Source organism: Primulina huaijiensis, chromosome 9, assembly GCF_012295235.1.
Source record: "Primulina huaijiensis isolate GDHJ02 chromosome 9, ASM1229523v2, whole genome shotgun sequence".
Lineage (NCBI taxonomy): Eukaryota > Viridiplantae > Streptophyta > Magnoliopsida > Lamiales > Gesneriaceae > Primulina > Primulina huaijiensis.
The window spans coordinates 873,480-901,394 of NC_133314.1; the positions used below are offsets into that span (position 1 = coordinate 873,480).

Genomic DNA, 27,915 nt, shown 5'->3' on the forward strand with positions numbered 1-27,915 from the left:
TATATATTCCTTATTTATCGATCCATATTATCAAAGGATGTCCTGCCTGCCACAGTTGATATCGGGGTTTTTTTTTAATAATTCCCTTTCTTGAAGCATATAAACCTTGTAAGATTCTTAAAAACTGGTCTGTAAAGGTAAGATTTTTCTTGTCATTTAGTGTGTGGTTTGTATTTCTGATGCCATTGGGCGTTGGAGTGAAAGCCAGAGGCCAAGTTTCTTGTGATAAAGCCAAGTTAGTGTAATTTGTGGATAGACTTATATTATTAGGACCTTTACTCAAGTAGTCAAGTCCACTGATCTGCTCATTCCTTGGTCTCCACCCATAAAGATGCCCATCCAGTTTGGAAGCAACTATACCCTTTTATCATTAGTTGGTGATGGATCTTGATTCTTGACTAATATACATCCTTGGATTATCCTTAGGAACTTTGGTTTGGCTTGTATCCTGCTTTCCCCGTGATTTTATTTATTTTTTAGAAGTAATGTACTTTCACAATTTTATGAAAATCATTGTCTACTTGACGAGACTATACATTTATCTTTTCTAAAGAGGCTTAGCTTATCTTTGGACGATTAATTTTCTTTCTTTCTCAAAATAAATTAAATGAATATTCTTTCTGTCTCATCACCAAGCCGGCACACATGCTTGGAAACTGTAATTTTTTCTTACGTTATAAATGTTTTCGTACATTAGCAAGCAGATTGCTTAGTATTTATGTGTTTATCTGAATTAGAGAAGTAACACCCTTTTTTCTAAACTCTTTCATGTATTTGTGTAATTTAGGTCAGACGAAGAGCCTGTAGATCCGAAGAAGGAATTCGAAGATCGATGTAAGGCGCCATGTACAAGGCCACTGAAGGAATATCAGGTGATTTTAGTTGAAGTTAATTTAACTCAACATTTTCTTTGTTATTGAATTTTCGGTTATTCCTTTATTTTCTTGTTTTGGGCCTTAGCATATTTGATTGCAGCATTTCCCTTAACAATAAAGATAGAGTAGTTTTACTACTCTGGCATCTCTGAGTGCGCAAAGGCCTTGCTGTTGTGTTTTGGACATGTTCAGGCATCACTATTGTCATCATATCATCTATGCTTTGATAACCTTTTGCACAAATGTCAATTCAAAATTGACTTTTTCCCTGAGAATTAGTGTAATATAGAGAGTTGGAAATGAATTTAGCATCCCTGCTATTGTTTTATCCTGGAGAAAAATGAGGTTTTTTAAATTTAAAAGTAATCTGGAGTTTGTGTTGGTCATGACTCATGTGTGTGCATGGGTTTGTATGCTTGGTAAACAGAAATTAGATCATAAACACAATGCAGGGTACTTGTACTTTATTAGGTATTGTGCACGCAATTATACTTTAATTAATATCATCCTCTTTTTTTTTTTTTTTTTTTCCTGAAACAGTATATTTGAAGTTCAGACTATTGTTAAATGTTATATTACATACAGTGCTTGCTTTTGAAGTTCAGACTATTGTTAAATGTTATATTACAAACAATGCTTGCTTTTGTCTTGCTACAAAATAATATTAATACACACTTCAATGTTCGCAAGGATCGGGTTTTAGTACGGTCACTGATAATTAATTTATGCATTTGTTTTCTTGATTGTGAAAAGATCAGTCAGCTTGGCTACATTCGGGGTGATATCTAGATGTCTCTTTTTGCACATTTTGTCTGGTAAGTAGAACTATTGAAACTTGTAAAAATGGGAGTCCTCTTGGGATAAATCCTGTTGAGCAGAAAAATGAATAGATAAACCTGTGAATTATTACCTTGGTTGGAACGATCTCACTGATGATTGGATATGGCCTATGGGGATTGAATTCCCACAGATCGGCTTTGGAGAACTCTCAAGGAATATCAAATAAGTGGAGCCATTGAACAAATTTAGTAATTTAGGATCCATAATAACAAAATCATACATTGTATTTTCTCTGCCACTTTTGTTAATGAAAAATAAATTCTCTGTTTGTTTGGGATCTCAAGCTCCTCTAACCTAGACTTAAAAATTATTTGATCAATACATTAGAAAACTTCTCCCAAAATTTTTCTTTTGAGAATGAGTAAATTTTTATTTTAACAGTAACATTTCAAATACATCTCATTTGCTTTCACAGATTTATATCCACACGACACTTCAAAAATTTCCAGTATTTTTTTTGTAACTTTTGAGTTGAGTTGAGAGGCCAACCAAATGCCACCATTCTCTTTATTAAATTGAACGTCACTATGTATTGATTTGAGTTATGTTGGAGTGTAAGAAAAGTTCTAAAAGTGGATACTTCGTGTCCTTTCTCATATTGAGTAGAACGTGTTTCCATGATTCTATGACATTGATATATTATGGTATTAATTGTGGAATATTTTTCTAATAATAATAAGAAAGAAATTGCTTTGTGTGATGACAATACTGTCGGACACCCATATCAATCTTGATGGTCAGAATGGATGCATAACTATTGGCATTCTCTTGTTGAAGATAGTATCAAAATTTCCTCTATGTAACTAAGAGTCGTGGTTAATTTGGTTGTGTTCTAGACTGTCCTTCAATTATCTGTCATGGATCATTTGCTCATGCTATACAATCTTCAAATAAAATGGCTTCTGCGGTTGAACTGTGGAACTAATTATTTCCTCAATTACATTCCTAATTGATTTTGGCGAGTTTTAGTTGTCCTTTTTTTAATCTGCCTATTCCTTCTATCATCATCAAGTAATGTGTAGCAAAAAAAATCTCTTTTACAAGCATGCATTCTGGCATGAAATAAATCCTTTCAGTGATATGGACGGATGATTTTATCATATAGTAGTTCGTAGTTCACTCTCAGTTTAACCATGTCGGAGTGTATCTATTTTTTAATGGAAGGCAATATTTCCATTATTTCTCCAATATTTTTCCTTAATGATTAGTGGTCTGCCAGATTTCATTGGTTAGATGGCACACGCTACCCAAATCTGTGGTGTTACAGACTATGTTAATCGCCTGAATATTTAGCAGGCATGTGCTAAAAGAATTCAAGGGGACGAATCTGGTCACAAGCACTGCACTGGGCAATATTTCGATTATTGGCGTTGTGTCGACAAATGCGTAAGCCTCTTTCCCTCGTATTTTTGGAGCATGGCATTTTTGTTAATTTCCTGCTGAAAATTTTCTGTGTGCAGGTCGCTACTAAGCTATTTACTCATCTTAAATGATGGGATATCTGAGCTGATGGATGCACCAAAACCCATCAAAACCAAGCGGTTCAGTTCTTTTGTTTCTCGCAAGAAACACATGATGCTTTGTTTGCAACTCAACAGGATGGAATTTTTTTGATAGATGGAGACTTGCTTGATGAATAAAATACAAAGGCGTTATCTTGAATCAATGGTTTACTTTTGCTATTCATGATATCTTCAAAATTGGTCTCTTGCAAAACCAACGTTTGCATCAAAACTCATTTATGTGCACAATTTTTATGCAGTCATTTGTGTGTGTTTTTACCAATGAATTTTTATTATCCTGTATCCATTTACCATTTTTGGTTTCTCGTAGAGATCGTTTATTCGTTTACTCTAATTTCATGCTTCAGAAGATAAAACAAAAGTATAATTTTGATCAAACAGAAATAACAGATTAGACAGAGTTCATTAAGTAGAGTGGATAAGTGGGTAATTTTGAAAATATCAATCAGATTAAAAAAAATTGCCATTATGATTCCTCAAAATCGTATGAGTTTACTAAAACAACCGTACAAAAACTCACGTGAGACAGTTTCACGGGTCAATTTTGTGAAATTGATATTCTATATGGATCACTCACGAAAAAATATTACTTTTTATGTTAAATATATTAATTTTTAGTGTAAATATCGACATGATTAATCCGTCTTTTGAATAAAGATCCGTGAGACCGTTTTTATGAAAGTCCTACTCAAACAACTGTGTGGAAACTATATTTTATGAACAGGTTTGGAAGAATGGTTTTATTGGACGAATTATAAACAAAATACAAAAAATCACATACAAAATATTCGACTCATTAATCAATATATTAACAATAAATTGTTTATTATGTTTAAGATATATATTTTTTCCAAATAAAAAAATAAAGATTATTTTGGAAAAACAAAGTTTAAAACCAATGATTGAAATCAAGCTGATCAAACCAAAGATTTAAGTTTGGGTTTGTTTGTTTGTTTTAATTTGTGAGTGGACATGAGACCGTGTCTAGGATCTTAATCTGTGAGACGGGTCAACCTTACCCATATTCACAATATAAAATAATACTCTTAGCATAAAAAATAATACTTTTTCATGGATAACCCAAATAAGAGATATGTCTCACAAATACGACCCGTGAGACCTTCTCACACAAATTTTTGACTTAATTTGTAATGATTTGATTTACTATTTAGCAAACAGATAATCTTGATTTGGTTCAATTAATCCCAAAACAAGAGCGCACCGAAATCAGGAGATGGCTCCCTCGCCTTCTCCTCATTCTCCTTCCCCTCTGCGAAAGCTTCTCAGAACCGATCCGAAGCCCAAGCCCGTAGCCGCTCCTCTCAACTCCGCTTCGTCTTCCTCAACCACCGCAATTCCGCCACCCGAAAAGAGGACCAGAGACCAACCCAATTTATCCGATTGCCATTGCTGTGGCCGCCGAATCAACCACACAAATCCCAAGGATCGCCTGCAACCCTTGGACAGCATTTGGCGCATCGTCCTCCTTTGCAGGAAATGCCGCAAGAAGCTCAATTCCGGTCAAGCATGCCCTTACTGCTTCAAAGAAACGGAGCATTCGGGTAATCTGTTCCGATGTTGTGTGTGTCAGCGTAAAATTCATAAAGATTGTGCTGGGGAGTACAGGACTTGCGCGCCGTTTTGCTATTTGGGCGTAGATTTGGGTTTTAGGGTTTGCGTCGATTGTTGGGTTCCGGATTCACTTAAGAATTCGATTAGGACTTGTGGGAGGAGCGAGGATAAAGACGCGTCCAAACACAATAGTGAAGCGAAGGATTCCTCGGAGAAGACTGTGAAGGATGCTTACGGTCACGTCGAGAAGGTGAAGATGGCGGTAAGTGGCAAAGATCAGGCATTGAAGAAGGCCACAGTCGCCAAGAATACTGCAAATAATGGGAAGCACACTTTAGATTTTGTGAGAAAGAAAAATAGGGACGAGCAGAAGGATGCGAGTTCAGTTTGCAGCGGAAAAATTAAGGTTGTCGGTGATGCAGAGTTGGCTTTTAGATTGCATAGAGCAATGAATAGTTCTCCGAGGATATTGAGGGATAAGTGCCAGGTGAATTCGTGTTCCGGCGACTTGAAAAATGGTAATTTGATGAATTTTTTAACATGTAAGAGATTAGTTACAGGGGGAGATCAAAATGAAGATCAGAGTGCTAATAGTGCAGAGGTTGAAAAAAATAATTGGACTGACAAGAAGAACTTGTATTCTGATGCTAATGAATTAGCGGTAGGGCCATTAATGTACAAGCGGGAGAAAAAGAGGAAGACATGGCAGGAAATTAGGTCTATCGACTCTACCCTGCCCGAACAGATGAAGTTCAGGTTACAGCTGGAGGATTCTGGGACTGGAAGACCTATCAAGTGGAATAGTGATATTTGGGAGATTCTAGTTTGTGTCAATTCGGATCAAAGTGGTCCTTGTATCAATATAAATAGATTTGGACAAGATCCGGTACTTTACCAGCGAACTAGATTCAGACAGACAGCAGGCGAAGGAAATGGCAGGGTAGAATGCAGCTCCTTTGGCAATCAAAGAGCTACATTTGAATCTCAGAGTCATCAATCAGATGATATAACACATGAGTTGCCTTTGGTTGATTCAGGGACTGTTTGTGTTGCCAGGTGCAATACTGAGGTAAATTTGCCAATTGGAAATTGCAATGCTGCAAATGACCGCTATAATCTGAAGTATACCAGGACTGATCGTGGTTTCAAGTGTGGTGATATGGTAATTTTGCCAGACGGGAGTTGCAATGCAGAGAGTCACCGCTACTTTGTTAAGTACAGTAAGAGGATAAAATGTACTAAATCTGGTTTGACTGGACCAGTTTCTGATGCTTTTCTAAGTGAAAAAAAGGATTGTGCACCTTGCTTAATTGACTTGCATGCTGGGTATTCTGAAAAATGTGATGGCGAGTTAAGTTTGCCACTTGGTGGCAATGATGAAGAATGCGACCGGTATTTTTTTAAGTATGTCAAGAGGACGAAAGGCTCCCACTCTGGCTCAGTTGTTGAAGCTAATCTGCTTTCTGATACAGAATTGAGGACAATCAACCTTCATCAGTAAAAACAAAGTGCTTGGTGCATTGTCATCTACTACACTATTCTTACCAATTTGTGTTTTTAGGTTGATTTTTATTGCTGTGATCAACTTACCTTAGTGAAATTTTGTTACTTGCGAAACTAATCTGATTTTTTTATGTCCTTGTGTTTCATAGTTTTCTGTTTTTTCTTTGGTTGCAACTGCTTGTGGAACACTGGAAAAATTACAGGATATTTAGATTCAAACCATGACTTGCCATCTGTAATCTTGAGAGTTTTTGTCCTGATTAAAAATATTAACTGTTTGATTACCCATCATAGAAAATCAAGATGTGACCACATAAATTTTAAACGCTTTTGTGAAGAATTGATTACAAAGAGAGTGGTCCTGCCTTTCGTTGATTCTTGTTTCTCTTTGTTATCTTGTTTTAGTATGCAATTAATTTCCATGCACTGCCATAGACTTCGATGAAACAGGTATGATTCTGTTGTAATATGGACTCTTTTTTTTAGGCTGTAATATAAACAATAGTAGCAGCTGTCTTTGTTTATTGGTGTACACGTTATATTATATATAAATCAGTAAAGTTGACAGATTCTGATATAAATAAGTACTGCTGTGGACATGTTCTGGAATGTACATGTCTGACAACTTATGTAGCATTTTTTGAACATAAATGTTGTTTTTAGATATTCATTTGTACATATTGTTTGGTATCTTAAAAATGTCAAAGCAGATGATAATAAACACAAGTCATTTGAAATGAATGAGCTTAAAGTGAGTTTATGTTGTGTTTTGGAAGTTGCTCCATAATCATGTTGTCTGTTAGACTAGTTTGTGAGCAGCTTGCTGTGTGAAGCTGAGTTATCGATATGTTCCCTATTCCAATAATGCTAAAAAAATTGGTTTTTTGAGGGCTCATGTGCATAAGCTTCCAGGAGTCGAACTTTTAGATGTGAAAAAGGACGGGAAAAATCTACTTTTGGTCTCAATCAAGCATATCTTGTAGTGCTTCCACTCGTTTTTATAGGACAATGTATGTGAATCGTTTTATTAGCTTCTCTGTGGGATGCTCCATGTGTTAACTATTTTCATACTCACCACACATTTATTTCTTTGATATTATTTTCTCCTCTTCTGCAGATGATTCGAGACGGCCCCAACCCCAAATGTTGATCTTTGGAAGCATTTCACCTTATTTGATTATGTATTCCTTCACTCGCTGGGCTGAAATACTAAAGATGATCGGGATTTAAAAATGCTAAATGTTCTTTCTTGTCGAATTATCTCAGTCACCATTTTCTTTTTGATATGCAAATCTTTTTGTTCTGAATAGCGGCATTAGACTAATTTCCCAGTACGGAACCTAGTGTGTAGTTGTAGTCGCTTCTTGTTTCATGCTGAATGACGATCAATAAAGTTTTCTCTAGTTAATTGATTTCATCTGCGGTTCTCGTTGTGTATAGACTGTGATAAACAATGGTTTTAGCTGTCTTATTCTGAACATCTAAATAAAATCGAAGAAAAGAAGAAGATTGTCTTGTTCTTCGGATTGTTTATTTGTCCAGCCTCATCTCTTACTGTTGAATTATCTTCTTGAAAATACGTACCTACCCATCATCGCATTAGTGGAGGATCATGCTCTTTGTGCCCCCTTTACCTGTATTTAGTGTCAAATTGTTGCTGGGTTGGGGATTTTGAAAAAAAAAGTGTTTTAAGTAGAATGGCTCCTCATATTTGTTATTTTACATCAAATTTATTATTTCAGTAAATTAATCAGTTTTTATTTTTTTTCCTCTGGAAAACTTTAATATCGTATTTGGATTATAACATTAAAATTTTTTTTTGGACATTAATAAATAGTTTATTACGAATAAGAGTCATTACAGTCTACATGCAAAACATCAATAATAGAATCTGGCGGTAGAGTTCAGATCATGGGACGAGCATGGAAACAAGATACCCTAGCAAGATTATGGGTAATTTTATTTGCTTGTCGTCGGGTAAAGCAGATCTTGTATGATGGTAGTTGTCGAAGAATTACTCGGCACGCAGAAATTAAAATACCAAATTCTGAATCATCCTCGCTTTGTGAATTAATTGCGTTGATTACCACTTTAGAGTCTGATTCGAATATTACCTCTTGTAAGCCCATGTCTTCGTCGACCCAACTAAGCGCCTCCTTAGAGGCCATTGCTTCTGCTTCTTTGATTCCCACTAGGCCTGGGAGGGCATTTGTTCTGGCACTTATGAAGGAGCTCGTGAAGTCTCGAAGCACCATTTCCAATCCTGTGGTTCTCCTTTCATTCTGTAGTGTTGCATCTACATTACATTTAAATGTTGGTGCTTGTGGTTTTTCCCAGGTATAAGACTGATTGGACGGCTGCCTACTAGTTTCATTTGATCTCTCAATGCCACGCACCCCCTTCCAATCAGAAAGAAACATCATCGCTGAATCTACAACTTGATGAGCTGTGTTCGAAATCCTATTCCATAGTTTCTCGTTGCGAGCTCTCCATATACCCCATAACACCATTGCAATTTTGTCCACGGCAGATTCAGGAGCCTTGCTAAGGATTTGGAATAACCATTGCACAAAGCCTTCTGCCTCATTTGATAAGGATAGCACAAGGTGCCACATACCAATATTCTCCCAACAATGTTTTGCAAGTGGACAGAAAATGAATAGGTGCCATGAGTTTTCCCACTCACTTCCACAGGTAGCACACGAAATTGGTACAGTTATGTGTTTCTTTTGGAGGTTACCTCTGTTCGGTAAACATCCCTAGTTGTACGCCATAGAAAAGTCTTTACCTTGGGTGGGATTTTTAAGTTCCATAGCTTCTGCCACTCACCTTGGATCTTATGTTCTTCGCCCACCACTAGGATCTCTTGAGCAATTTTGTAACCTGAGCATACAGAGTATTTCCCATTATTCCCATGATGCCAAATGCATTTATCTTCTTCTGTGCCCGTGTGTAGAGGAATGTTCAATATTTCTCTAACATCTCGATTGCAAAATAGACCTTGCAGCAGTCCTATATCCCATTGCTGATTGATGAGATCTTTTACAGTCATTGATTCTATGTCCATTGCCAGAGGAGATTCAATATAGAAGTTGTGTGGATCACGTAGCCAAGGGTCCTTCCACACACGGATATTATGATCATCTCCCACTCGCAAGCGGATCCCTTTATTCATGATAAACTTAGAGTTCCACAGACTTCGCCATATAAAACTAGGATTGTGGCCAAGCGAAGCCTCCAAAAAGCTCGAGTTGGGAAAATATTTCGCTTTTAGTACCTTGGCCATAAGAGACATAGGTTTAGAGATTAGATTCCATGCTTGTTTACCCAGCATTGCTAAGTTGAATGATTCCAAATTTCTAAAGCTCATTCCCCCATGGATTTTTCTAGTGCAGAGACGCTCCCAGCTTAACCATTTAATACCTCGATTACCATCTGGCTGAGAGCCCCACCAAAACGAATTCATGATTCGCTGGAGTTCGTCAGTGGTGGAATTTGGTAATAGAAATACATTCATACAGTAAGATGGGAGGGCTTGGGCGACCGCTTTGATCAAGACTTCTCTTCCAGCTTTAGATAAGTATTTGCCCCTCCAGCTGTGAATCCGTTTCCAAAGTCTGTCTTTTATGTAGCTGAATATTTCTTTTTTATTTTTTCCAATGAGCGAAGACAATCCGAGATATTTGCCGGATCGTATATCTTTTGTGATCCCAAAGATGTCTGATAAAGTTTGTTGTTCTTCTCGAGCCAGATTGCTGCTAAACATGATACCAGACTTTGCAAAATTGATAGACTGTCCTGAGGCCTCTTCATAATCCCGCAGTAGTTGCTTCAAGATCCCACATTCTTCCTCCTTCGCTTTACAAAAGAGGGGACTATCGTCGGCAAATAATAGGTGAGAAATGGTTGGTCCGCCTCTACTAACACAACAACCATGGATGGCTCCTCGTCTTTCTGCGTCAAGGATCAGCGAGGATAAGCCGTGTGCACAAAGAATAAAGAAGTAGGGTGATAACGGGCAACCTTGGCGTAAACCTCGATGAGGTTGAATAGGTCCAACCACTCTATCGTTTATAAGCACCGAGTAGAGACTGATGAGATGCAGAGCATGATCAGATTTACCCATTGTCTGTCAAAGCCGAGGCTTATCATTGTTTTTTCAAGAAAATCCCAGCTCAATCGATCATAAGCTTTGCTTACATCTAGTTTTAGAGCCACAATCCCTTCTTCTCCTCTCGTCTTTCTTTTGAGATAGTGTATGATCTCAAATACTACCACTATATTGTCAGTGATCGATCTCCCTTTGACAAATGCTGACTGGAAATCTGAGATTATTTTGTTGAGGAGAGGTTTCATTCTATTTGCCAAGACTTTTGCAAATATTTTATAAAGGACATTACCAACGAACATGTTCATTAGCTAATACGTTAAATATTGTAAAACTTGACATTGGTTTGTTTATCTTAACAAGGCTCATTAAACAAGTTCAAATGAGCTTTTATTGAATCGAATTTTGAATAACGGCTTAGTTCATTTACATCTCGTAATTGAAAAAAAAAAAAACTGACTTGAAATGTTGTGTGTTTTCTTGTGTATCAGATGCTTCAAGTTGTATGTATTAATATTTTAAGTGGGTTATTATCTTTTATGGTCTTATTATTATGATTATGCTTGAATATCAATGAAACACATACTAAATGGATTTGTAGTTGATTAAAAATTTTCTTTATTAAATAATTAATTCACTATATAGAACAATATATTAATTATTTACCAATCGATTATCTGTTGCCTCTTGTAAAAATTTTTTGGAAAAATAGTCATTTTAGTCATCTAATTAGTTGTCCTATTTTTTTTTGTCCTCTAATTTATCAAATGTTGGTTGTAATTTTATAACTTTAGTTTTTGTTGGTTTTTAGTCATATTCGACTGGAATGTTGATGTAGTGTTGGACACGTCAGCAATTTTCTGATACAACGTTATCATTTTTCTGGTATCACGACATTTTCCGACGTCACGATAATGTTTCAACGAAATAGAACTAAAAAAACAACAAAAAAAACATAAGTATAGGACCAAGACGACAAAACTCAACTATGAAAAGTTAGATTATGATTAAAAAAAAACCATGACGAATTTGGCAATTTTCACGTTTGTTTTATACTAACAAGTGGATTTTCATAGTCGAAATTTGGTATAAAAATCTCTTGATCTAGTAGTAAAGATGAGAGCCAACACGAAAGAGGTCACATGCATGCACGCTGACTCATGTCAAGTTGAATCAGTAACCTTTTTTTTTCATATATACCGAATCAGACCAGTGAATCATACTTATAAATATATCCTTATATAACCCACATATAATTTTTTAAAATATATAAATAAAGACATCATCTTTTTACCTAATTAACGATATAAACTACTATTGATTTGGTCGAGTGGAGTTGAACAGATATAGGAAACCTGTGGGTTTTGTGTGTTGTCCACACTCCCTCAAATAAATTAATCCCATTTCTTACAACTTTTGTGTGTGGAGAACACAGTACTCCTTATTTTATATACATTACACCAATTTCTGTATCATTCCATTACCTCGATTTTTTGCAAGTGCTTTCCTCACCAGCAATCCACTTAATGCTCTGGACTTGAATAAGGTAACATTATATTGGTCCAGATGTGTGGATTCACGTATATCTTCCTCTGCAAACGGGAAAATAATGTTAAATTACTAATAATTTTTCTAAAAATATATAATCCAACCTCAAAAAATCATGCATTTGAGTTAGAAACTGAACTCCTCAGAACTCAATAGGGATATGAGAATTTATTTTTTCCCTTTTTGAGCTGTCGAGGTGTTTATTATATTTGGATATCGAACCGACATCATCTTAAATTTGAGACTTTGGTACTATAAACCATCAACCAAGTATGAGAAATCTTTTGCTTAAACGACATATTGAATCTTGAACGTACATTGATATATCAGTTTCCAGTCAAATCAGGCCAAATCTTTATGTTTACGTGAAATCTTTGCTCCACCTGAAGTTGCTGCCTAAGATTTCTTACTTTTGACAAGGATATAGTTAAAAAACCCTAGGCTTGTGCTCTGCGCAGCGCACCACTAATATTTTTTTCAGCACCACTTATTCCTCCATCACAATCTCCCTTTTCTCACCTATATATATCCTCTACACCCATGCAGTCTTTGTATCCCCAACAACAAAACTTGTCGTAGCTAAAAATCATAAACTAAGAATCTCTTTCATTGATCATGGCTGCCCCAAACCAAGTCCAAATCACAATCCCTAAAGACACTGCAGATCATCAAACCCCATGCAACATTAATCTCCATGAATCCAAAGAGGACTTCGACTTCTCACAAAGGGCACAATGGCTTCGAGCTGCTGTTCTTGGAGCCAATGATGGGTTGGTATCCATTGCATCATTAATGATGGGAGTTGGCGCGGTTAAAACGGACGTAAAAGCTATGATCCTCACTGGATTTGCAGGACTATTTGCCGGTGCTTGTAGCATGGCAATCGGAGAATTCGTTTCCGTATATTCTCAGCTAGATATTGAGGTGGCCCAGATGAAAAGAGAAAAGAGAATGGTGGAAAATAATGTTGTTTTGAGTAATGAACATAAAGAAAATCTTCCAAACCCTTTTCAGGCGGCCTTGGCATCCGCCCTTGCGTTTTCTTTAGGGGCTATTTTTCCGTTGCTCGGGGCTGCGTTCATAGAAGATCACATGGCGAGGCTCTGGGTGGTGGTGGGTGCCACCACGGTGGCTTTGGTAGGGTTTGGTGGCGTTGGGGCAGTTTTGGGGCGGACTAAGGTGGTAAAGTCTTGTTTTAGGGTTCTTGTGGGAGGGTGGATGGCTATGGGTATTACCTTTGGTCTTACTAAGTTGCTTGGATCGAGTGGCCTGAAAATGTGATGCAAATTAGTGATGATGATTGCTTGCATTGATGTGTTTTATTTATCATGCACGTGTGTTTCTATTTATATGAATTGAAATAAAGTTGGGGTTCTATGTGAAGGGTAAGCCGTAGTATTAATTATTGTTACATTAAAAGAAAGATGTAAACTTTGTATTAATGCTTATCTATAAATGAAGATTGTGCTAAGATTACTGCATATTTCATTTCCCAATATTCCAGCTTCTAGCACACTAAATTCATTTTCATTCCAGTTTTTCATACTATAATTCATGCTCGAAAGTTAAATCTAATATTTATACGACATAAAATCTTAAATTTGGAGGTTTAAGAAGACTTACTATGTACTATAAGAATGCAGATTAATGCATGATCTGTCTTAACTCACTACAAGAAAACATCCGTTTCTAAATATCATATATTTGCTAATTCTGTCTGTCTGTCTCCTATCTATATTAGATTTTCTCAAATCTTGTTGATTCAGGTTTCCCATACTCGAAAAGCATATAAACAAAAACATCAATATGTTCGCGTGCAACCTCCCATATTTTGTTGCTGCGCCTTAGCTAGCCCTACCTGTCCCTGCTTCCCATCTCTTGCAAATTTCTGCCACATTATCTGCTCTTCTACCAACAGTCTTTGCTTCTTCTCCATCTCGGACATTTGCACGCACGTTGGCGGTGCTATAACTGTCGAGGCAATGAAAGGATCCGTATTTGCTGAAGAACTAATGGCTTCAGAGACAGGTGGTGCAGGCAGTGCCAGCATGGATGGCCTCCCGCCCGAACCCAACACAACACTACTTCCACTCCCGGTGGCCACAGAACCAGTAGAAGCCATCGCCTGAGAAATAGTCCCTTGTTGGTACATGGCATCAAGCATCATGGTATCAAAACCTCCTGGAAGTGACGTCCTTTGGTTAGACAAATGACTCGCAGACTGGACCAACTCTGTTTCCCAGTCACCTGACGTTCGGTTGAAGGCTTCCCACGGGGTAGCCGACGTTTCAGGAGTAGCTAATGTGTTTGCATTTGCATCAAATAAAGATAAAGCAAATCTATCTCCTCCTGTCCTTGATGCATCTTCATTTACATTTAACAAATCACCCATTTCTTGACTCACGTTCTTCTCGAGTGTCTTTTCTCCCTTATCCTCTAATTCTCGTACCGATTCTCCCACTGGTGGCAACGCGACCATTATGGTACTGGTATCCACCTCCGGTTCCGACTCCTTGGCTAGTACTTCTTCCCGTTCTCGCTTTGGCTCCGCAGTGGAACTAGCGACGACCCTGCTGTTGCTCAACATGGCTGATTTTTCACGAATATATTCGTCCATCATATCGAGTTTTCTTTCCGGGATTTTCTCTATATTGGGGTACTCTGAAGAGCGTGCAATTCCAATGATCTTGCACCATTCATAGAACGAGTCGAGTTCATCGTACTGCTTCGAGACATGACAAAAAATCTCTCGGACACGTATCATGTCGGGTACTTGGAGCTGCATGAATCTTTCAATCAAAGCTCCCATTGTTTCTGTCATATCGTAGCATAGCTGGAAACTTTCTTTCACTATGGGGTAGATGGCCACCGTCACTATTCTGTTGTCACTTGCACCACCTGTGGTATGTTATACAGAACAATTTGTTAGATGTTGTCGTTGGATTGTAAGTATTAATGTTTTGACAGGAACTTCCTGGAATTGTCTCAGGAGAAAATTATATTTTTGGTTGGGTAACTTCCATGTATATTTGGTAATCAATCTACGGTGTTCATTCACTCATTTGTATTTTTTAATTCAATCGGAGTATTGATGTGATATCAGACACATTGATCATCAATGTTTGATGTCACGGATGTCGTGACATCATTTCATGATGTTATGTTTGCACCTCGACCCCCGCAACCTGACAGGACAGGTCGATCCCCGTAATTTTCGCAGCGATAAATATTGTTCGTTATCGAGAAACTAAATAATTATGAAAATTGTTCTAACAAAATGTTATACTGAAAAAAACATGTAAAACAAAAAATTTGCCCACCCCTAAAATGTTATGCGACCTAATTTCTAAATTATCCTTTCTCACATTTTAAAATGAATATTTGAATATTGTGGTCATCAGTTTTAGGACAAGATTATATATTCTCGTAATCAAATGTAATTATTATTGATGAAATATATTAAATTGATAAGTTTTGGTGGAAAATTAGAACATTTGGTAAAACATGATTAAAATCAAATGCTACAAAATAATTACTGGAAAAGAACTATAAATATTGTTGATATATAAAACTAGTTTATTACCAGTTGGTCTGCATGCCAAGAACCTGTCAAGAATCTGCATCAGATGATGAACCCTCGAGAAAATCTGCTCATTCTTCATTTCACAAACGGGAGTGGGCCTCACCACCGTGGCACTGGCGGCTCCGCCGTCCTCTTCTTCATCTTCCATCTGATACCCGTAACTGCTATGTTTACCCCTCCGGCCCTGCATCCGATACTCGAGCTGCTCGTCTAAATACAATGCGTAGGCCCGCACAAAAGCTAAGTGGTCCCACGCATTCACCCAGCCTGATGAATCCCGAAAATCGGACATGTTGAGGAACCTCGTCCCTTTCCTCGTAGCGAAGAATATCTCCTGTTCGTACGCGGCGTCCCCCTCGGATAGCAGCCGATGGATCAGCATGAGGGTTTTCAACGCCACCACCCAATTCTTTGTCTTGTCCAGCCGTCGGGCGATGGTGCTAACGGAGGCGCTGACATATGCACGCGAGTGGGACGTCGCGCTTATTACTTGACGGATGTAACGCTCGTCTGGTGGACATTCTTCATGCCGGGTGGCCTTGACGATGGAAACATCGAGTTCTGAAAGAGACTTTGCGCTGCCAACTCTTATCAGGCCAATGCTGGTTTTGTCCTTCACTGCTCCAATGGCCTTCCTAAACTTGCTTGGAGCCATGATCACCGAGCTAGTTTTGCATAGTTTCTTGATGCATATATCATAATCGTTCAAGCTTTTTTCCACTTAACAAATTAAACTAAAATTTAAATTTGGATTGATGAAATCTTGAAAAAAATAAAAATTGGTTGGGTAGGATAATGTTACCAAGAAAAGTGTGATTTGAGTGCAAGATGGGGGAGAGTCGAAGGACCAAAAGAAAGCATGTCCTTATTTTCAGCTCTAAACAAGGATTGCCTCATGTTAGGACGCTACCCGAGGGCAATCTCTGAGTCGTCCTAGGGATAAATCCAATGACTATCATTAGATAAATACATCAACATCCCGTGTAGAAAAAGAAGAAGCAAAAGCTACTTATGTGAAATTAATAACATTTTAGAACTCGTGTTTTAAAAATCAGACATAAAGATCCTATTGGTTGCAATAATAATCCGTCATGAGTAGAAAAATCTAAATGTGACTTAAAATATTTGAGTTGTACTGATGTAACCCGGGTGAAAGGGGTGAGTCGGGTCGGGCACTCTACCGGATTTGCTATCAATATATTGAAGGAAATATGAGTTGGACGTCTGGACTGAAAGCTTTTCTCCTCCCTTAATTGGCTTGAGAAATCTGCGAACAAGAAAGTAACTACGTGAACGGGAGTCGGAGAGATGTCCGGCGTGACCACTCCGATGCTTAAGTCAATGAGGAACTCAAGTAAGAAAACCAATGTAACCAAGTGATGGCTGTGTGATTGGTGTAGAAAGTGTAGAGTAAATGAACAATAAATGAGAGCATTCAATGCATGAATTAATGTCTGAATAGAGAATAAATGTAAAGATAGAACCTGGTATTTATAGTAGAGGATGTAATGATGACCTCGTTCCTTGTGCTGATCATTAATTATAGTAGGGTGGCTGATTATACCCTATATTCTGACATGTCAAATCGTATATTGGTCACATCCAGCCCACTTAATTTTGTCAACCATTTATATTATTGTCAGAGATAGGCCGGCTGTTCACACCTTACTATGTCGGCGCAATTAATGTGGCACTTATATCGAGGAGATCCGGGCACCTTATATCCCGGGAAGTAAAGTGAGAATTCGGGTATCCAATGGCCTGTCATATGGGCGTCCCGGTCATTTACTTACCAGGACCTTGATGAGCCCTACCTGCAAATTCTCCCTGCCGACTCATCTATCCCCTGCCTCAGGTTGTCCGAGCTTTGAGTTACTTATGCCGACTTATCACGTTGTTCCTAGTCATCCATGACCCGGGGACAATACAGGTCCCTGCACTGGATACTACTTGTGTCCCTGACCCGAGCACTATACATGTCCCTATCCCGGGTCCTACCCGAGGCCCGGGAACATCAAGGGGCATCATGTACTATTACCATCAGTTATAATTTCGATAAAGTTATATTACACTAATAACCCCTGTCAAATGAGGTTGATGTGCCTGAGTATTTATAACATAGAGGTAAAAATGCGTTTGATTTTGAAAAAATGAAAGAGATATTACACTAATAATATTTTTTTTTAGGGTTTTATGCCTATTAATTTTGGGACGATGTCCTCACTTGAAATCAAGGTTATGAAAAGCAAAGCGTGACGAAGCGTCATGAATAAGATTCAAGTTTTATAAGTTTAAACGGACTTAATACGATACTAAGCATGCAAATATTTTAGTTATTATTATAATTTAATTATATCAATAAATTGATATAGTAAATAATACAAAAAACTTAAAAATTTTAAGAATAAATGCATAAATTTTTAAGTTATAAAAAATATAAATCTCAAAATAAAAAATTATGCGGAGTAAAATTTTTGACAATTGTTGTTGGGTCAAGTGTCATATCTTTGTAGCAAAAAGAGAGGGTTCTCTAGAAATTTAATTTTGATGCCTTTATGTTTTTTAAAAAAATATATTATTAAAATATTTAATTTGAAATAAGATTTAAAAAAATTAAAAACTAACTTAAAATTTTAGCTAAAATTTAAATTTTATAATAAAAATTAAAAACTAACTTAAAATTTTAGCTAAAAAAATCAAGATTTTTAACGCTAATATAGTCAACCAAAAGTTCGTCATTTTTCACGCTTTAAAATATAAAATATAATCCCTAAAAATATAAAACTAAAAAGAAAAATGAAAAAATAAGTCATTCGACCTAAAATTCCAATCCAACGGCTAACAATAATCGTGTGCGATATCTGCGATCCAGATTCTTAGATGAACGGATCCACGACCCGGAATTTCTTCATATTCATAAAGTTGCGGTCCATGGCCACTTTACCTAATTAAATTGCTAGATTCTGTTGGAAGAGCTTTTTTTTTTTCACAATCACGCAAGAATTTTCCTCAATTCTTCTCCTCTCGTCCACTCTGCGCGGCAGGTACGATCAATTTATACTTTTTTTTTATTTTTCTAAAACAGATGTGTTGCTTTTATTATTAGATTTACTAGATCTGTTTTGAATTTCAGTAATCTGATTGATTTGTAATTAGCTTGTGTTAATCAATTGTTTATTATCACGATGCTTGTGGAATGGAGTCCCCTTATTTTGGCAACTATTGCGCTTCAATTTATGTTGGGAGGATTATAATAAGAAATCTGAATTATGTTAGGTACGAAAAGTGTCATGTAGCTGAGTTGCAGCTGTGTTGTGTCCTGGCATGAGAAGAAATTCTTGATCTTTTGTTTTTGGGATCTTTTATTTTTAAGGCTTTTGAAAATGGAAGTACTTTCATTGCAAAGACGTGAACTTTGGGTGGAGATTTTAAAAGTTTATGCATTCTTGTTGAGACATTTGAGTAGATAGTGAGTCTCAGGGATGAAGATGTTGCACCAACATTATTATTGATCCATCTGAACCGAGTACTCAATGACTTTTTTTTAATTGATGTGAACATTTGCTTATGAAGAAAATACTCTCGGCTCCGGATATTGTATTTAATTTGAGGTTTTGATAATTTGAAAACCCTCCGTTTATCAATTCAATTTCAGGATCGAAATACTTCATGTGAAAAATGTAGTGATGTCGCTCCTTTACTAGCTTTTTTATTATTGCCTCTCTCTCTCTATCTTCCTAGGTAGAAAAATATTTTGAAACATGACTGATGAAGTTGAGTATCGATGCTTTGTGGGTAATCTCTCCTGGTCCACATCTGATCGAGGTCTAAAAGCGGCATTTGAGAAGTTTGGAAATCTTCTTGAGGCAAAGGTTATGAGTTATTTAATGCATTGAGTCTTTATTTTGGGTTCTCCTTTAATACCGAGTCCATATTGTTGAGTGTGGTGCTAAATATGCCTTTGATTATAGTCTTTTTACATAATATCCCAATGAAGAAGAAAATATGAGTTTGTTTGATATTATTGCTGCTTTATTTGCAAGTTTAATGAATCATCTCTCTTTTCCACTCTAAAGAAGAAATTATTGTATCTATTAGACATCAAGTAGCTTAACTGTTAATAAGGAGAAAAACCGTTTATATTCACTGGGTTTCTGGTGATGTTTTTGGGGGCCATTTTGAGCCAGATAGCAAGAACAGCTATGAGACACCTGCCCATTTTGTTTAAGTGTTTAACGATGAAACCTAATGTCTCGTTGGGATCATAAATTGATTTTTTTTGTTCGAAGAGGACAAAACAAGCTTCTTATCATGAGTAACCCATTTTTTTAACTATATAGGTGGTTATTGAGAAGGAAACTGGGCGCTCCCGTGGTTTTGGATTTGTCACTTTTGATGAAAAGCAAGCGATGGAAAAGGCCATTAAGGCCATGAATGGTATTGATTTGGATGGTCGAAACATAACTGTTGATAGATCTTCTTCTAACCAAGGTTCAGGAAGAGATTACGATGACAATCGCTCACGTGACCGTAATCGAGGTCGTGATCATGATCGAGGACGTGATTTCGGAAGAGGACGTGGTGGTGGTGGTGGTGGTGGTGGTGGAGGAGGTGGTGGTGGAGAGTGCTTTAAGTGTGGAAAGCCTGGGCACTTTGCCAGGGAGTGTCCTAGTGATGGGGCTACTGGAGGAAGATATGGGGGCAGGGATGATAGATATGGGGGCAGTGGTGGTAGCCGAGGTGGTAGTCGTTATGGTCCTGATCGCAATGGAGATCGCTATAGTGGCCACAATAGGGATAATGGAGGTCGTGGAGGGGGTGATCGTTATGGTCGTGACCGTGCTGGGCCATATGACCGCCGAGGAGCCGGAGGTTACTGACACGGGTAATTTTGCAGCTTATCTTATATGAAATGTTCTGAGAATGTGTGTTTCGAATCTTCAATAGATTGTTGGTTACTGATGAGCTATTTTTCGCCTTTCACAGATGAAGATTTTGAGATCCTGTGGCTGATACTGCTGCAATACATGAAGTGTTCTCCTGAGATGTTGGTGATACAAGAACGTGTGATGTGTGAAACCTGGTGCTAAAATGTACTATGTTGTGTTCAAAAAGATGTTCTCCTGTTGTGTTTCACTGGGACCTTTTGCTTGTTTGAGTGCAAATTTGAATCTGATCTCCGTTTTGAATGCTATTATTGCTACTGTGGTTGTCTGCTTTCATGCCAAACTACCTAAATGCTGCTGAATTCTCATAACACAACGACAAATGCACGTAGCATGATGTTTACGGAGTTATTTTTCTATGGGAAATGAGGTCAAAAAAATTTAACGTGCTCTGTGTAATATGCTATACGCCTACCTTCTCTTCCAAACTACCCATAATGGTAAAATGGGTTTGGCAGGTAAACATTTCCCTTGTTTCTTATGTTTAATCTTATCTTACCTGTCAAAACTGTTCTCAATCGTAATATATACCATATTGATTTTGTTAAACATTTGACAGGCTGTCTGGTTTTTGAATGGCTGTTTTGGAAAGTTGATGATTGGCTTGCTTTTGCTAATTGGATCAAATTAAACATAAATAAAGTTGAAAAAATGCCTTTTGGGTTGCGCTAAGCCTGGTTCGAGTAGTTGCATCATTAGTAACATTTGTCTAATATGAGGGGTGGAATTTCTTTCTCATAAAATGAGGCCAGTTTCTGTAGATAATCTTCAAGACAGCAACTGCTGTCTCTTGCTTCGTTCCAGTTCTTTGTGGAGTTCTGTCTCGGAAAAAGATCACTGTTCTGTTTCTTTTGTCCTTTGCGTCGCTGAGATGTGAGATATATTTGTTTCAAGATGCAGCACCATCCGCTCCTCACTTAGCCTCTGGTTTATTGGAAAAGTTGAATTGTGGAGTAAGCTGGAATGAAAAAAATGAATATGTTCACTCCCCTGCCTCGTTTTTGTGTTTTTTCCCCAATTTTGGATATGGTGATCATTGAAGAACTTCTTGTTGCCCTTGGTTGTTACTGCCTGCTCAATGTCAAACTGCTGTCAGTTACTGCTATAGGCTTCAGTTAGCTCACTTTTCTGTTTGATGTCACCGAAAATCATCACTGTGGTGCTTGTGAATCGAGTGCAAACCCACCGGGTAAGGGGGTATCGTGTTGAACAAGTGAAACTACAGCCCCAGAAATTCTTTAAACTGCCCCCTGAAACTTGTTTCGCACCCCTCGAATAAATCCTGGTTCCAATCTATGATCATCTTCTCATTTCTTTTAATTTTGCATGCACTGAATGTCCTTTTGTCCGCTCAAAGTTTGTCTTTGGATTGTTCATACTACTATGTATCGCACAGATTCCAGCTGTAGAATACATTCTCAATGAATCCATGCCTGTTCCAATTGTCCGCCTACTTTGTAAAGTGGCGTTTCTATTTAATAGTGTATGTTTATCAAAAAGCAATTGGTTCCCTGATTCATATATTTCATACACTCTTTATATTTCATTTAGGCTGCATAAAAATTTCTGTAGCTTTGTTTTTAGCATAGCAGATTGTATGTCTTTACATATGTGATCAAAGAGAATATGCTACTTGCAAATGTTCTTTTTACATCATTTTACTTTGCAAATATGGAGTTAAACACAACACCTCAGTATAAAGAAGAAATTAATTATCAAACGGCATTATCCTATCCGTCAATAAATAAAAATATTATTATAAATGTCCGCTGATGATTAATTGGCCCGACAATTCAATTGGTCTTTTTCCATTTGTTCTTAAAAGTGGCATCTCCACTTCTGCACAAATTTCTGTCGAATGAATGCACGAACACATCTTATGCCGCCCTTTTATCCCTTCTTTTATCAATAAGTCAATAGATTTTATATATACTAGTTACTATGCACACGTGATGCGTGTGTGTATAATCTTTTTTTATTATTATCGATGAACTAAAGTGAAATTTGACAAATTATGGAGGGATTAAATTGATATTTGAATTGTTGAAATAAAAATAAAAGTGTGTGTTGAAATTAAAAAACAAAAAACAAAAGTGTTAATATCATATAAGGGTAAAATTGAAAAAAAAGTTGGTGTCCTCTCTAAGTAGTTCTTATCATGTCCCACACTTAATATATATATATATATATATATAAACCCAGTTAGAAACACCGGGATTTCTTAAAGCGTGATCCTTCCGATGTTTAAACGAGTACATGAAACTTAGATGAGTTCTCAAAATACTTGAATGAACTTTTAGATTTATTTTATATATGTGTTCAAAAAAAAGATTTATATATACATATATATATATATGTATTCATATATATATACATATATATATATATATATATATATGTATATATAATACAAAAAGAAACATGGGTGGAGTGAAAAAGGATCGAGTTGTCCTCTTCACAGTCCATTAATATTGTGCTTCTAATCTATACAAGTTGTATTGACTTTTCCTTTGACCTTTGATGTGTGGAAAACATGGATAAGTAGCTTTATTCAAAAGGTACATGCACACATATTGGTCCAAAAAATAATTAAAAACCCATTCATTATTGTTATTATTTTTCTAAAATGAATATTTTCCTTCTGAATATTCCTTTATCCATTCATATATATGTACAATTAAACAAAATATTTATTGTAGATTTAAAATTATAGCTTATATTAACAACTCATCTCAAATATATTATGATTCGATTATATATTTAATCATTGTGCTATGTGTGATCAACGAGAACAATAATTACTATCGATCGTTTCCAAGAAAAGAACACTAGGAAGTGGGAAAAAGTTTGGCTTTTTTCTTAATTAGTTCCTTCTTTTCCTCTTCAAATTTGATGTAAATCTTTATGACCAAGTAGGGATTGGCCCATGAAAGGCATGGCATGTCTTGTGCTATCATAATTGCTCTCAATTTGATTTTGTCTTCTCAATCCAAAATTCAAACATTAAAATCAGACTTGCCTTTGGTCACAATCAATGTGAATTTGCACCATTCACACTTGAACCCTATGATGTATCATCCATGTTATTTGATGATGATAAAAAAAAATTGTGTTTGGGGCGAATGATTACTATTGTTGGTGGTTATAACAAGTTTTATTAAGCAATGAAAATACATAATTGTGTTCTCTCTATGATCCTTGTTGCACAAAATAGAATAATAGTGATACAATGTTCAACCATGATTGATGGTGCACCAGCAAGTATCCCACGAATAACATTCCGTGAAGATGAACAAAGAATGTCAAAGAGCATCCAAGTTTTTCCGACGAAACCCCTCTTACTATCAAGTCAATCACCGGGGAAATACGTGCGGAAATGCTAAAACTTAACATCATGTTTAAGTTGGTGTTTTATTAAACAAGAATTATAATTTTGAAATATTAACAATGATATTCAAAAGTTTGATTGTTTGAGGTTATTTATGCTTTGATTTCTAAGAACTGTTGTATCGATCAAATGATCCAATATCTATCTGACCACAAAAAATTAGCCAAATTTTTTTGAAGCTGAGTAAGCATGACAGCTTCTCTGACATAATTTGTGTTGCCTATATATGAGACAAAGTAAATAAGCATGGTTTTACAAAGAATTTTTTTATGAAACTTGATTTCAAAGCATCTTATATATATTTATATATGTATAGGCATGTGCACTATTTGGCATTCACACTACCGATTAAAATAAGATTTGTTGGGAACAATTTCAACCTAGGAACTGCAAAAAGTGAAGTATCTGTCATATATTCACACAAACACATGTGTGTGTGTGTGTGTGTGTGTGTGTGTGTGTGTGTGTGTGTGTGTGTGTGTGTGTGATAAGAAGGATTCTTAGCTACAAAGAAAGGTAAATTAGGTGCATCTCCTGCTGCAGGTTGAATAAGATGTAAAAGAATTCAAATTGTTAATGCTGGGAATTTTTTTTCTTGTTTAAAAAGAAATTGTTATGATAAAAAGACAAGAAATAGAGGATGTAGTAAAATTTATTTCTCGTTTAGAAATTGGAAATTTTGACTATTTATGATGTAATTTAATGGTTAGATTGGACTTTTAGTCCATTGAAACCATCAAGTTTGGAGGGTCTTTGGTTTTATTGATGAAATGACTACTAAGAGTGGTCAATTTAACATATGAGATGTTTGGTCCCATAAGAATTTTACTAACTCTTGAACATGTTCATCATCACTTATCCACAAAGTTTTATTCAAACATTCGTATTGACAACGAATATAATGATCTCGATTATTTAATATAGTGATATGCACAAATAAGTAGTTTGGTTTTCAGTCTTATTTCATCGCAGTCCAGACGTGATATTGAAAATGATTGATTTCTCCAGTGTCACATTAACCAAAATAACAAAATTCAAACTTTGAAAATTTAATGAACCAAAACTCAATATTAAATAAGGTAATAAGAAAAAAGTTACTTTCCGAAACCATATCAAATGTCCCCACTCTTAGACTCAACATCTCATGTTTGATAAGTGTCATCATCTCCTATTCTAATTTATGGATAATTTTCTATTTATTAACTACTTGATTAATATGTTATATATATATATATATATATGTGTGTGTGTGTGTGTGTGTGTGCACACACATATATATACACACACACACATATATATGTGTATATATATATATATATATATACACATATATATGTGTGTGTGTGTGTGTGTGTGTGTGTGTGTGTGCACACACATATATATACACACACACACATATATATGTGTATATATATATATATATATATACACATATATATGTGTGTGTGTGTGTGTGTGTGTATATATGTGTGTGCACACACACACACACACACACACACACATATATATGTGTGTGTGTGTGTGTGTGTGCACACACATATATATACACACACACACATATATATATACACACACATATATATATATATATATAATCATATATCCTGAGATTTATTTGAAATTACCCCTAAAAACTTTGCACATATCTCAATTACACCTTCAACTAAAACCATTAGCTAGTAAACCAATTAAAGATCATCATTTTTGGAAAGTGAATTATGAACTCCCCACATTATATAATACTCTTTTGCACATACAGATAGTTGAAACAACAGTTTCCAGGTGTCTATAAGTTATGTTCCTTAAATTTAGGAGTAAATTGCATAATAGAGCAAAGTTTGGGGGTGAAGTGAGATTTCATGAAACTTGATTTCCCAAAGTTTCAAATGTTTGAGGATGGTTGCATCATCAATGACGCATGCTGACCTCATCATCCATTAATTAAAAGAAAAAGGGAAATATTTATTTATTTATTTTTCTTAGCTTTGTCACACAATAGAAGACAACTTCTAAATAGCCATCATAGTTGAAAAAAGATTGAAAATAAAAAACTTTAAATGTGTTCTTCACAACCCAACAACAAAAGCCCATGATGTAATTGGGCCCCACAAGCCCATATTTATAATTCCAATAACCCCTGCACGTGAGATTCTTCCCAACAAAATGATGAAATCAATTGTACAGACATTGAGAGGCCACACACATATCATTCATATTCAATATTTAGTCGTCTTCCTTCGTGTTCGTGTTCGTGTTCGTGTTCGAGTCAGTACAGTAGATAAACATGTGATCAATATCATGATCTTGTTTTTCCTTTATTTCGTTAGCCTCAAGATTTACAAATTATGTATCGAAAAGTCCATCGTCATAAAAAATTTATATATAAATATGCATGAAATGACCCTGACCTACAATATATCATTTAATCAGATTCAAAACTTGACATAGAGAGTATTTTCCTTCAGATGAACATCAAATACTACACTTGAATTAAATTGGTACAAACATTTGGTAACATAAAACATTAATATTTTGAGATTCTACAACATTTAGGTGGGGATTAACAAGGCCAAATTAATCTGGAAAGCTGATTTCATCCAGATCATCCAACGACAGGAAAACCTCATCTAAGCACGAGAGCTCCGTCCCGTCGTCGTCCTCCTCGTATACTCGGCACACGACCCATTTACTGTAATCCTACAACAAACACAAAAAGACCATCATCGAACTTCCAGAAACAATTTGAAAATACCAAAAAAGTTAATTTCTTACATTAATCTTGGAATTTCTCCTTGATCTTGATGCCCTATTGGAGGAAGCAGAATCAGAGAGCCTATATTCCTCCATCATCCAATTTGTTTTGACTCCCTGAGCCGGTTCCCCGAAGTAAAACGAGCAATATTTTTTCATGCCAACTTTAGAGCCCTCACTCGTGTATATTGGCTCTTCAACACCGAGTGACTGCCAATACCCGCTCCCGGTCACTCTTAGTTGTGTTCTTCTACTATAGAAGTACCACTTGTTTCCTTCCCCCATGGCTTTACCTATATGCACAATCCTTATAAAAATCATAACTCCGAATAATAAGAAAACGCTCGAATTTAATTTATACTAGCATATCGTGACACACCAAATAAAAGTTTTGAATAATTGGAAAAGAGGCCGCGGGACGAATGAGACCACGACGTTTTGCGACATGCATGCACCCAAGTATTGTGGAAGATTAAAAAAGAAAAAGTGTGAATATGAATTATTTACCATTTAAGTCCCATGGATCATAAGGATAGAGATCAAGATCAGGGATGATATCGGGATGGTAAGGCAAAAGCGCCGCCTTTCGTTGAAGGAAATGAACAACAAGCTCTTCATCCGTGGGGTAGAACCGAAATCCGGGTGGCAAGTTGCAGTTGAAGCTGCTATAATCTCCCATCAATCCCACAAAAGAACCAAGAAATCTTGATCACATGCAATATATGTATATATATAATCAATACAACTGGATGACCATAATATTTGAAGATCGAGTGTATATTATTATATACATGAAGATGGCTGATCGATGGATTAATTCATGATAACACATTGGTATTTATAGTGAGTGGAGGTGTGGGAGGAGGAGAGATGAATGAAGGGTTTGACGTGAAATGGAAGTTGTGAGCATTTGCTTTTGTGTTTTTGTATGCAATAATAAATAATTATATTATAATATTTTTTTGGGATTGGGTTCTTTTATAAAAATTGAAGCGTGGTGTGCTGCCTTTCTTTCCACTCGGGCGGCGGGTATAATAATATTAATTAACAAAGGGTTTGGATACTTTTCAAGTAACGGGATTTGTTGGAATTTTAGGGAAAACTTGGGGAAATTTCAATATTGCTAGTGCCCAAGATTTATTTGGATATAAGACTCCTTTAAGGTGTATTTGAAATTCTTTCGTAATGATTCAAAAAATCACTTGTTGGCATTTGAGATATGTTATCAAGTAGATTTACTTGAATAAACAAATGAATATATGTTAACATGAAATATTT

The 27,915-nt window shown here is 36.3% G+C and overlaps 6 protein-coding genes and 1 long non-coding RNA gene across 10 annotated transcripts; 4 read left to right on the top strand and 3 right to left on the bottom strand.

Annotated features, from left to right (window-relative positions):
* The first annotated feature begins 116 nt into the window (after nt 1-116).
* Nucleotides 117-3,500, top strand: LOC140985355 (uncharacterized). The gene is made up of 3 exons (XR_012176749.1): nt 117-872; nt 3,012-3,101; nt 3,176-3,500. It is a non-coding gene; the product is annotated as an uncharacterized lncRNA (long non-coding RNA).
* Nucleotides 3,501-4,419: 919 nt separating this feature from the next.
* Nucleotides 4,420-7,836, top strand: LOC140985352 (uncharacterized). 3 transcript variants are annotated; one of them, XR_012176748.1, is made up of 3 exons: nt 4,420-6,325; nt 7,431-7,494; nt 7,671-7,836. XR_012176748.1 is itself a non-coding variant. In XM_073453190.1 (2 exons), the coding sequence occupies exon 1, from the start codon at nt 4,473-4,475 to the stop codon at nt 6,309-6,311; it is 1,839 nt and encodes a 612-aa protein (XP_073309291.1). In that variant the 5' UTR covers nt 4,420-4,472; the 3' UTR covers nt 6,312-6,325; nt 7,431-7,836. The 3 variants fall into 3 exon arrangements, 1 of the variants encoding a protein (XP_073309291.1); XR_012176747.1 differs by having other exon boundaries at nt 4,420-6,371; nt 7,431-7,836; XM_073453190.1 differs by having other exon boundaries at nt 7,431-7,836.
* Nucleotides 7,837-8,217: 381 nt separating this feature from the next.
* LOC140984634 (uncharacterized) lies at nt 8,218-10,439 on the bottom strand. Its single transcript, XM_073452185.1, has 2 exons — nt 9,143-10,439; nt 8,218-8,891 (listed from the first exon to the last, which is right to left on the bottom strand). The coding sequence occupies exons 1-2, from the start codon at nt 10,437-10,439 to the stop codon at nt 8,218-8,220; spliced, it is 1,971 nt and encodes a 656-aa protein (XP_073308286.1).
* Nucleotides 10,440-12,499: 2,060 nt separating this feature from the next.
* Nucleotides 12,500-13,465, top strand: LOC140985353 (vacuolar iron transporter homolog 4-like). The gene has a single exon (XM_073453191.1). The coding sequence runs from the start codon at nt 12,585-12,587 to the stop codon at nt 13,248-13,250; it is 666 nt and encodes a 221-aa protein (XP_073309292.1). The 5' UTR covers nt 12,500-12,584; the 3' UTR covers nt 13,251-13,465.
* Nucleotides 13,466-13,578: 113 nt separating this feature from the next.
* On the bottom strand, nt 13,579-16,324 carry LOC140985199 (putative clathrin assembly protein At1g03050). Its single transcript, XM_073452974.1, has 2 exons — nt 15,553-16,324; nt 13,579-14,867 (listed from the first exon to the last, which is right to left on the bottom strand). Exons 1-2 carry the CDS (start codon nt 16,205-16,207, stop codon nt 13,771-13,773), a joined length of 1,752 nt encoding a protein of 583 aa, XP_073309075.1. The 5' UTR covers nt 16,208-16,324; the 3' UTR covers nt 13,579-13,770.
* Nucleotides 16,325-18,441: 2,117 nt separating this feature from the next.
* Nucleotides 18,442-20,728, top strand: LOC140984456 (glycine-rich RNA-binding protein RZ1A-like). 2 transcript variants are annotated; one of them, XM_073451881.1, is made up of 4 exons: nt 18,442-18,596; nt 19,294-19,424; nt 19,893-20,437; nt 20,539-20,728. In XM_073451881.1, the coding sequence occupies exons 2-3, from the start codon at nt 19,314-19,316 to the stop codon at nt 20,430-20,432; spliced, it is 651 nt and encodes a 216-aa protein (XP_073307982.1). In that variant the 5' UTR covers nt 18,442-18,596; nt 19,294-19,313; the 3' UTR covers nt 20,433-20,437; nt 20,539-20,728. The 2 variants fall into 2 exon arrangements, with proteins under 2 accessions (XP_073307982.1, XP_073307983.1); XM_073451882.1 differs by lacking the exon at nt 18,442-18,596 and adding an exon at nt 18,640-19,163.
* Nucleotides 20,729-26,284: 5,556 nt separating this feature from the next.
* LOC140984897 (NAC domain-containing protein 104-like) lies at nt 26,285-27,518 on the bottom strand. Its single transcript, XM_073452581.1, has 3 exons — nt 27,145-27,518; nt 26,659-26,930; nt 26,285-26,583 (listed from the first exon to the last, which is right to left on the bottom strand). The coding sequence occupies exons 1-3, from the start codon at nt 27,314-27,316 to the stop codon at nt 26,461-26,463; spliced, it is 567 nt and encodes a 188-aa protein (XP_073308682.1). The 5' UTR covers nt 27,317-27,518; the 3' UTR covers nt 26,285-26,460.
* Nucleotides 27,519-27,915: the final 397 nt, after the last annotated feature.

Bases quoted from the DNA above. Each gene is read 5' to 3' on its own strand.
- LOC140985352 (XM_073453190.1), top strand. From the start codon at position 4,473: ATGGCTCCCTCGCCTTCTCCTCATTCTCCTTCCCCTCTGCGAAAGCTT.
- LOC140985199 (XM_073452974.1), bottom strand. From the start codon at position 16,207: ATGGCTCCAAGCAAGTTTAGGAAGGCCATTGGAGCAGTGAAGGACAAA. The intron at 14,868-15,552 runs GTAATAAACTAG...AACATACCACAG, and splicing joins CTTGGCATGCAGACCAACTG to GTGGTGCAAGTGACAACAGA.
- LOC140985353 (XM_073453191.1), top strand. From the start codon at position 12,585: ATGGCTGCCCCAAACCAAGTCCAAATCACAATCCCTAAAGACACTGCA.
- LOC140984634 (XM_073452185.1), bottom strand. From the start codon at position 10,439: ATGGGTAAATCTGATCATGCTCTGCATCTCATCAGTCTCTACTCGGTG. The intron at 8,892-9,142 runs GTGAGTGGCAGA...CAAATGAGGCAG, and splicing joins CGAAGAACATAAGATCCAAG to AAGGCTTTGTGCAATGGTTA.
- LOC140984456 (XM_073451881.1), top strand. From the start codon at position 19,314: ATGACTGATGAAGTTGAGTATCGATGCTTTGTGGGTAATCTCTCCTGG. The intron at 19,425-19,892 runs GTTATGAGTTAT...TTAACTATATAG, and splicing joins GAAATCTTCTTGAGGCAAAG to GTGGTTATTGAGAAGGAAAC.
- LOC140984897 (XM_073452581.1), bottom strand. From the start codon at position 27,316: ATGGGAGATTATAGCAGCTTCAACTGCAACTTGCCACCCGGATTTCGG. The intron at 26,931-27,144 runs GTAAATAATTCA...TTGTGCATATAG, and splicing joins TGATCCATGGGACTTAAATG to GTAAAGCCATGGGGGAAGGA. The intron at 26,584-26,658 runs GTAAGAAATTAA...TGTTTGTTGTAG, and splicing joins GGAGAAATTCCAAGATTAAT to GATTACAGTAAATGGGTCGT.